The sequence below is a fragment of the Lolium perenne genome, chromosome 2 (assembly GCF_019359855.2).
Source record: "Lolium perenne isolate Kyuss_39 chromosome 2, Kyuss_2.0, whole genome shotgun sequence".
Classification (NCBI taxonomy): domain Eukaryota; kingdom Viridiplantae; phylum Streptophyta; class Magnoliopsida; order Poales; family Poaceae; genus Lolium; species Lolium perenne.
In genome coordinates this window covers 265,725,016-265,734,383 of record NC_067245.2, presented here as the reverse complement: position 1 = coordinate 265,734,383, position 9,368 = coordinate 265,725,016, and the positions used below count along the sequence as shown (strand labels likewise).

The 9,368-nt window shown below is 44.9% G+C and overlaps 2 protein-coding genes across 4 annotated transcripts; one reads left to right on the top strand and one right to left on the bottom strand.

Moving 5' to 3' along the window:
• Positions 1-3,098: 3,098 nt before the first annotated feature.
• LOC127335863 (acyl-acyl carrier protein thioesterase TE3, chloroplastic) lies at positions 3,099-4,936 on the top strand. Its single transcript, XM_051362598.2, has 5 exons — positions 3,099-3,342; positions 3,729-3,829; positions 3,983-4,092; positions 4,193-4,288; positions 4,551-4,936. Exons 1-5 carry the CDS (start codon positions 3,143-3,145, stop codon positions 4,668-4,670), a joined length of 627 nt encoding a protein of 208 aa, XP_051218558.1. The 5' UTR covers positions 3,099-3,142; the 3' UTR covers positions 4,671-4,936.
• A 567-nt stretch (positions 4,937-5,503) lies between these two features.
• On the bottom strand, positions 5,504-8,824 carry LOC127335862 (protein TRIGALACTOSYLDIACYLGLYCEROL 1, chloroplastic). 3 transcript variants are annotated; one of them, XM_051362595.2, is made up of 2 exons: positions 7,579-8,824; positions 5,504-6,092 (listed from the first exon to the last, which is right to left on the bottom strand). In XM_051362595.2, the coding sequence occupies exon 1, from the start codon at positions 8,724-8,726 to the stop codon at positions 7,704-7,706; it is 1,023 nt and encodes a 340-aa protein (XP_051218555.1). In that variant the 5' UTR covers positions 8,727-8,824; the 3' UTR covers positions 5,504-6,092; positions 7,579-7,703. The 3 variants fall into 3 exon arrangements, with proteins under 3 accessions (XP_051218555.1, XP_051218556.1, XP_051218557.1); XM_051362596.2 differs by having other exon boundaries at positions 5,504-5,735; XM_051362597.2 differs by lacking the exon at positions 5,504-6,092 and adding an exon at positions 6,955-7,176.
• Between the last annotated feature and the right edge of the window lie 544 nt (positions 8,825-9,368).

The window sequence follows — 9,368 nt, the reverse complement described above, 5'->3', positions numbered from 1 at the left end:
CTGCTATCCCTCATGCATCGATATACTAACGGGGGTTCAGGTTGCTGTCACTCCGGCAACCCTACAATTAGCAAACGAATACAAGATGCATTCCCCTAGGCCCATAAAGGTGAAGTATCATGTAGTCGACGTTCACATGACACCACTAGAAGAATAACACCACAACTTAAATATCAAACCATTAAATATTACTTAACATAGTTCACTACTAACATTTAGACTTCACCCATGTCCTCAAGAACTAAACGAACTACTCACAAGACATCATATGGAACATGATCAGAGGTGATATGATGATGAATAACAATCTGAACATAAACCTTGGTTCAATGGTTTCACTCAATAGCATCAATAACAAGGAGTAATCAACACCGGGAGAGTTTCCCCTATGAAATAATCAAGATTCAACCCTAGATGTTACAGCGGAGACGAGGTGCAGCGGTGGAGATGACGGTGTCGGTGGTGGAGATGATGATGATGATGATCCCAATGAAGTCCAGCTCGATGACGGTGACGATGGCGACGATTTCCCCCTCCGGGAGGGAATTTCCTAGGCGGATTTCAGCCTGCCGGAGAGCTCTTTTCTCTCTGGTGTTTTCCGCCCCGTAGAGGCGGCTGTGTCTATTCTCGATTGTTCTCCGCACCTTAGGGTTTCGGGTAGATGAAGTACGCGAAAGGGAGATGGCCGAGGGGGGTCGTGGGCCCCCTCCCCACGTGGCGGCGCGCCTGGCCTGGTGGCCGCGCCGGCCTATGGGGAGGGCCCACGGCGGCCCTCCTCGGCCTCCCCTTTTGGATGGCTCCGTCTTCTGGAAAAATAAGAGCTTCGGTATATTTTCCGTCAATTGTTGATCTTCAGAAATATTGTATCCTGACGGTGGTTTTTCCAGCAGAATCCTGACTCCGGTGAGTAATTCTCCAATAATCATGAAACATGCAAAACATGTGAAATAACATAAGTATCATCTCTAAATATGAAATATATCAATGAATAACAGTAAATTATGATATAAAATAGTGATGCAAAATGGACGTATCAAACACTTCTGTGTCTTACAGTACATGGCCCCGGTTGACACCAGTCCACATGCCGGTTTGAACCGGGCCATTCGGTGGGACGGCCGGTCACGCCGGGCGAGAAACCGGGCCAACAGAAAAAACATGTTATACAAAAACTGTGATAACTTTTGTGTCCGGATCCCGATTGACATGAAACCAATTTTGTTGGAAAGATAACGACGAATATGGAGACTCCTCACAGGATATTTTTAGATGTTTTTAGAGAGGGAGTCTCCCACCGTCAAGAAACGGTGAAGACGTCCAAACTCGAAAACGCGATAGAAGATGCATGCGGATTCCGTTTTCGATGAACTTGGGCTTGTTGTAAAGCTAGCAACAAGCTCAAGAACCTCTCAGAGAGAAACACAAAGAAGCATTGGGAATATGCAAAGTATGCAAATGATTGAGCTCCCTAAGACGATGTGATCAAGTTACCCAACCGAAAGCCCCTCTTGATAGTGCGACTATCTATCCAATAATCCGGTCTCCCATCAACCACCTTGAGACCGGTAAAAGGAAAACCTATCAAGGCCATACCTTTGCCTTGCGCATTCCGCTTGATCTTGATGATAACTCTTCAATCTCCACTCAAGCCGGAATGCCTCACTTGATATTGTTGCTTCATGAAGACTCACAAATGCCCCCCATACACCATGATGGGGAAGCTCCATTGATGCACATCTTCACATGTCCATTATCACCAAATAGACGGCAAGCTTCAAGCATATGATCCTCTCGGGATGCTCAACTTGAACTTGCCCAACTCAACCTTGATGATGATCACCACTTGACGTCATCCTCTCATGGGCTATATGAGATCTCACTTTTGATGCATGCACATGAAAAGATACCTAACCCACATAGACAACACGATAGAACATATATGATGGGTTAGTTCATGAAACATGATTGACACGGCTTACCATACCACATGACTTCTTGTGGCACATTCTTCATGCTTCATGTGTTGACCAAACTTGAATCTATTCTTCACTCTTTGTATTGGTTAACCTTGTATCTTCTCATGCTCTATCATACTATCTTGAGGTGTATAAAGAATTCTTCATTTGTTTGCATGCTCTAAATCTTAGTCAACCATAGCTCAACTTATGAGGCTATCATGACACCGTCTTAGAGCCATAACTTGAATTCTTCACTCCGAATCAAGCACTCAAGATCTTGATCATTCATTGCTTATCACATAATCTAGAGCATGGCTAATATTGAGTTCCACAAAAGATCTCCATCTTCATTTCTTCTTCTTGATCATATCACATATATATCTTCAAATCGATGATCTTTATGCCAATAATCAAGGTATATCTTTTATCTTCATGGCATCCATACTTGAATCCAACACATGGACTACAAGTAGTACCTATGGAATATTTCTTCATATAAACTCAATGAAAACATTAGTCCATAGGGGTTGTCATTAATTACCAAAACCACACATAGGGACAATGTACCCTTACAGTTTCAAATTTTGAACAGTTTTAAATTTGAACTTTTTCATATTAGAATAATTTTTAGATCAGAATATTTTTGAAATTAGAACATTTTCAGATTCAAATATTTGTAAAGTTCGCACATTTTTTATATTTAAATATTTTTATATTCAAACATTTTTCAGTTTTGAACATTTTTAAATTCAAACATTTTTGGGAATTAAACATTTTTTAAATTCAAACATTTTTTTAAATCTAAACTTTTTCCAAATATGAACCTTTTCGGATTTAAATATTTGTTAAAATCAAATTAAAACAAAAAAATGAGTGAAAGAAACAGTACCTTTATTGGTTTATTGGGCCGCAGTTGAAACGGTCCAGGCATGACGCCTTGAGCATAGCCACCATCGCTCCCGCTAGAAGCGATGTATAGGAGCTCCCGGCTCAAGGTGGCGGCTTGAGCACGGCCCTAGACGGGTTGGGCATGGCCCGTTAAGCCACGTGCCGGGCCAAAGCATGGATTAACCGCGCTGGCACGCTAAAGGCACGGCCCGTTGGTCAGGTTTGGGTAGTACATATAGGCCGTGCCGGCACCGGCCCGCGCCGCACAGGTCCACTCAGATTGTCCGCCGCCCGCAATGTACCACCAGATTTGGCGCCTCGTCCCCAACGCCCACTCGCCGCTCCCGCCGATCCGCGCCGGAGCAGCAAGGACCAGCTGGCCGGCCGCACGCCCTGCAGCGCTGCACCGGCCGACGCTCGGCGCCGCCGCTGCACGAGGCGTATGCCGCACCCTCGCCGTCTCCGCCCAGTCCGCCAGCCTCGAAGCCGGTCTGAGGTTCGTCTCAGGTCTTCCTGTCGAATTCTCTGCTTCCTTGTTCATGTGGATGTAACTTGTCAGGGAAAACCATATGATTTACTTACTTAGTTCACGGATTGAGACCAAGAGATTAAGCTGTCGCCTAATCTGATATTTACTTCACCGAGATGTGTCCATCAGTCCATGGTAGCTCGAAACCATGTGTGAGATGCATTTAGACATCTTTTTTTTGTAAGCAGTGGAGGGGGACATGGACATCAGTGATTTTACTCCTGAGCTACATAGTTTTGTACGTTTAGATAATAATATAATATCCTGAAAACTAGGCTTTCTTCATTCAGTTAAGTTTGGAATGCAACTGAATTTAAGTGTATGACATTTTCTGTAGTCCTTCCCATTTTCAGGGAGGGTAAGTTTTTCGAAGTGGAGATGAAGGTGCGCGACTATGAACTCGACCAGTATGGAGTTGTCAACAATGCCATATACGGTAGCTACTGCCAACATGGTGAGTTCAGCACAAACTACAGTTGAAATCTAACGTTATTCAGTTGGTCAGTGAGCATGATTCAGATAACACTTTAAGAATTCATTCACTATATCTTCTGGACAAAACATAATTTTAGCTTAGATAACATTTCGCTATCTCTTTATTGAATAGGTCGTCATGAGCTACTTGAGAGCGTAGGACTAAGTGCAGATGCAGTAGCACGCAGCGGTGAGTCGCTGGCCCTCTCTGAGATGCACCTCAAGTACTTCGCGCCTTTGAGAGTAATGCCTGTTCTTACCGAGTTTCGTGGAAAAAAAATTAAACAAGTGCCATAGATTCTATTTGGTTATGATTTCCCTTTTTATTTCCTTGTGCTGTCAGAGTGGTGATAAATTTGTGGTCAAGGTGAGGCTTGCAAGCATCAAAGGTATACGCATGATATTCGAGCACTGCATTGAGAAGCTGCCTAACCGTGAGGTATGCTGACCAAAGAGTTATGCCGGCTGTCAAATTATTGCTGACAGACAAAAGAATCAGAATAGGATAAGCTGCACATTTCCATCCTATTCACAATCAAAATAAGGCGGCAATCTCATCCCTAGCATTCTGGATGGCATTGTGACATGTATAATTTCCAACAGTAGCATGCTATTTCAAGCACAAATTACTCTTATTAGGGCATTTCTCTGCAACCATTCTATACAGCAAACACGTATAAACATTGTATTTCTCCTACCAGTTGATTGTGGAAGCAACGGCAACAGCTGTTTGTCTCAACAAGGACTACCGACCTACCCGTATATCTCCGGAGTTCCTGTCCAGGCTACAGGGCTCTTCTTCCAAGGGCAGCAATGGTTAAGCAACTGCGTCGATCACAACAGCAATCTTCTTGAGCAATTCTGATAGCAGCTCTGTGATTAAGAGCTACATTCCATTTCTCGGTGTATCTATGTAACTGTTGCTGGCCATGTAGAAAATTTGTAATTCATGAATCTGGGTCCAAAATTTGTTGAGTGATACTCCGTACTACTGAAGTGAATGTATACAACACACAGGTGGGAGCATGAGTTAAATTGGTACTCAGGCTTTCAGAACCTGTAGCTCGACTAGTTTCAAAATCTGCAACTGATACTGTGTCTTCCAGTCTGACATGGAGGTGCTCTTGGCATTGAAAGTTTGAAACTGCATCGGTTCTATCACTAACGTATGCCTGAAGCTAAAAGGGCAAAAACTTGTTCGCTGGTTTCACCTAGGGGGTGAAACTGATGCACTTCGGCTTGATGCATTTCAATGTGTAGTTATACTTGTATCTAGACAAAGCCACGTCAATTAATTTGACATAGTACATAATATAGGAGAACATTCTATGTACTATTACCTCTGTTCCAAAATGCTTATATTTCGGAACAGAGGGAGTACCTCAGTTTCAAATTAATTGATGCATGTATCTAGACAAAGCCACGTCATTTGAAAAGGAGAGAATAGAAATTAACACCAAAATCACTAAACCTAGACTCTCATGCAAACAATTGATATGCAGGGGAGATTACAGTAAAATCACCAGGAAAATAACTGTTCGTAGTGATGGGAGATTATAAATAGCACCTCTCACAGAAAAACCACATGTGGCAACTTCAGAACGAGAACATAGAATTCTCTCATACAGCATCAAGATATACAACACACAGGTGATGACATGCCATGTGAATTTGGCATCCAGGCCGTGTTTTTCTTGAACCGAATGATCATTTGCAATGTGTAGGTACTCGGAGGCTCAAACATAAAATTCAGAATCAAAGCTCTTTACAAGCCAAAGAATATCTCCAACACAAAATTTAGAAACTTAAATGTCCTGGAACAAAATAATTGATCTGCCGTGTGCAACTGACTCCAGCTCAACAGCTCAAACACCAAATTCAGCTGCCTGTAGACCAAATAATTTCGTCAGCACACTCGTTTAGACATTAAGAGGCGTACACTCCAACTACCAGACTAGAAGTCTATGAAGAATGTTGAAAAAACAGGTGCCTTCTGGAATCACAATCACTATAAGTAGCACCATTGCCTATAGCAGCATCAACAGTATCCGCAATGCAGCATATAGGCTCCATTGCTCCTCTTGCCAACAAACGGTTCCCTCAGCATCTGCGTCAGGCATACAATGCAGGTGGAGGAAGATCCAAGTACGGCCACCTTGTAATGCCCCATGGCCAGGCATACCTCCACCAGCACCAGGTTAAGGTTGCTCCTAGAGCATCAGGCCGCCTACCAGCTGTCACTACTGTCAACACAAACCAGGATTCCAATATGAGGTTCTCTGAGACCATTGCTCTTCCAAAATTTTGTTGCAAGTTATTATAAGGATAGTCCACTAGTATATTTGCTAATACTTGCAATATCAGGAAGGACAAATATTTCGAAGTTGAGATGAAAGTCAATGACATCGAACTTGACGAATTTGGTGTAGTCAATGCTGCTATCTACATTAGTTACATTCGAAATGGTTAGCAATATCAGTTTCCAAGTCTACAGCAGATCTTGCTAAACTCACATGATCTTGCTAAATTCACATGTTGCATCAGGTCTTAGCAAGCTACTTGAAAGCGTTGGAATTAGTGTAGACTCAATGACATCCAAAGGCAACGCACTCGCTTATTCAGAAGTACAGCTTAAGTACATGGCACCTTTAAGGGTAAGTTTTGCTAACAAACAACACAACATATAGAACTAAGGATCCCTGATGCTGAACTAAAACAAAACAAAAAGTTCCTTAAGGATTCAATCAATACAAGTACAACGATCTAGGTTATCAGTTCAGATAAACATGCTGATCATGCCATAGACACCATAATTCTGGTTTACCAACACTTGTGATTTCGTAGTCAGATTCATATGATCATATCTGTTAGATATACCATATCATACAGAAAAAGCTCACACCATAAATCTGGTTTACCAACACTTGTGATTTCCTAGCCAGATTCATATGATTATATCTGTTAGATATACCATATCATACAGGAAAAGCTCATTAAGTTTATATATCATTGTCAGATTGGTGACAGGTTTGTTGTCAAGGTGAAGCCCACGCAAATCAAAGGTGTAAGAGTAATAGTTGAGCACAAAATTGAGACACTGCCAGATCATAAGGTATGAATTCACTATCAATTTTTTTCCAAGTTAGAGTGTCCCAACATAAGGTGCTCAAATGCAGTCTATTTAAAATATATTTTTTCTGCGCATTGTCATGTATCTATCGCCTTTTATACTCCTCTCAGCTCGTACTGGAAGCCAAAGGAACCATCGTTTGCCTTGACAAAGACTACCATCCAACTCGCGTATTCCCAGAGGTGTCAGTAAAATTCCTGCAGTTCTTCACGTCCAAGGATGAGTAAAGCTTCAAAAGGAATCGTTACCACTATTAATAAGACCTAGCAGTTGAATGTATGTGCATCTTAGAGTGCAATGTTGTACTTGAGCAACAACAATATCGATCAACAATAATGATCACCGATCCACAGTTGTTTCCTCACAACACCATAACCATTTATATTCTACATTGATGCTTGAGTGCCTGAGCAGATCTTAAAAGGCTGCACTATGTTGATTGTAAGTGCTAGTTGGACAAAAGTAATTTGATTTCCTTCTTCGAGTGGTGGTAAGGTTATACACAAATCAGATACGGACAATTGAGCGACATTGTGTAGAATATGCATATTAATAGTTTGCTTTCAAAGGATATAAAAACAAAAAGAAACTCATATCACCTGGAGTGTAGCTGAAGTTACAATGCTGAGCTCTTTGAATCCACTACACCACCTCGTCAATGTACAACACTAAACTATGCCTCCACGAAGCAAAAAAAAAATTGCTGTGTTATGGTCCTGCTGCCTTAACCCATGGCATGCTTGAGCGAATCACCAGCACCACCCTGGAAGAAGAGGCAGGAGAGAGCGAAGTCCGCAACGAAAATTCCGACCAAAGAAATGACCACTGCGGATGTTGTGGACTCGCCGACGCCCTTTGCGCCCCCATGGGTGGTGACGCCCCATGCGCAGCTGACCACCGCGATAATGGCCCCGAACACCTGGGATTTAATCAGGGAGCTGATCAAGTCCCACGGCCTTAGCGCCTTGCGAGCCGACTCCAGGATGATGCTGGTGCTGACGCCGAAGACGGCGTCGGCCAGGAACGCCGAGGAGGCGAGCCCGAGGGCGAAGCTGATGAGGGTGAGGACGGGGAGCGCGAGCACGCATGCGAGGACGCGGGGCACGACGAGGTAGTCGATGGGCTGCGCGCCGAGGACGCGCAGGGTGTCGGTCTGCTCGGACACCTGCATGGTGCCGAGCTCGGCCGCGAAGGCCGACCCGACTCGCCCCGCGGCGACGACGGCGGTGACGACGGGCGTGAGCTCGCGGGCGAGCGCCAGGGCGAGGACGCCGCCGACGGAGCGGTGGAGGCCGAGGCGGGTGAACTCGCGCACGAACTGGATGGTGAAGGCCATGCCGACGAAGGCGGCGGTCAGGAGCGACACCCCCGCGCTCCCGGGCCCCACGCGCCGGAGCTGCGCCAGGAGGTTGCGGCGGTGGATGCGGCCCGTGAGGACGCGGTGGAAGACCTGCCCCGCGAGGAGCAGCGCGGAGAGCCCCCGCCAGATCGCGCGCGGCGGGGACCAGTTGGAGAAGAGAGGGGGTGGAGGTGGGGGGGACGGAGACGGAGGGGATGGCGAGGGGGCGGAACCGGCGGTGGCAGCGGCGGGGGGCGTGAGGGAGAGACGGGGAAGGGGCAGGCGGCGGCGCGGCGAGTGGAGGCGGAGGAAGTGGGATTTGGGGCTGGAGTTGGCGGTGGAAAGCTGGACGAGAGGGTTAGTCGTGGCGGAGGTGGGGCGGAGGAGGAACGCGGCGGTGGACGACATGGTGGCGGTGGCCGGAGATCGGGATGGTCGGAGTCGTGGTGGCTGTGGGGGGGTGGCTGGGAGGCTGGGAGGTGATGGGGAATGGCGTATCCGTAGGAGGAAGGAGACTCTACTGCTGCTGGGCCTGGGCTCTCCTGATGTGGATGGGCCGCAACAAGTGCACCATTCGAGCTTTGGGCTCTCCTGCTGATCAGTTTTTCTCAGAAGTATAATTCGCAAGTGAAGGTCATTCGGCATTGAAGAAAAGCAGCACACTATTTGGCTTCTTCTGATTGGTTTTCTACCCGTTTAAGCTAAGACTTCTCTGGTTCAAATTATTTTTCTATTGTTTGCAAAAATTACCTTGTGATAGATAATGTTATACTTGGTAAAATTGTAAATAAACTATCGGTTAAGATTTAAAGCTATTGCTGGGTTTCTTATTTAAAATTATGTCACATGGATCACTACTTAATTTAGCAAATTGTGTTATTGGCATAGAAACTATTTAGGGCTATTATGACTTAATTAGTGATGTATATAAAGGTTTTTCCTTGGATACTTGTGGTATAAAAAAATTGGCTAGGTTTCAGAACAATGCTAGGCTTCTTGTGGGTACATGGAGATAATTATATGTGCACTTTATTTTTCCTAGGACTTAGA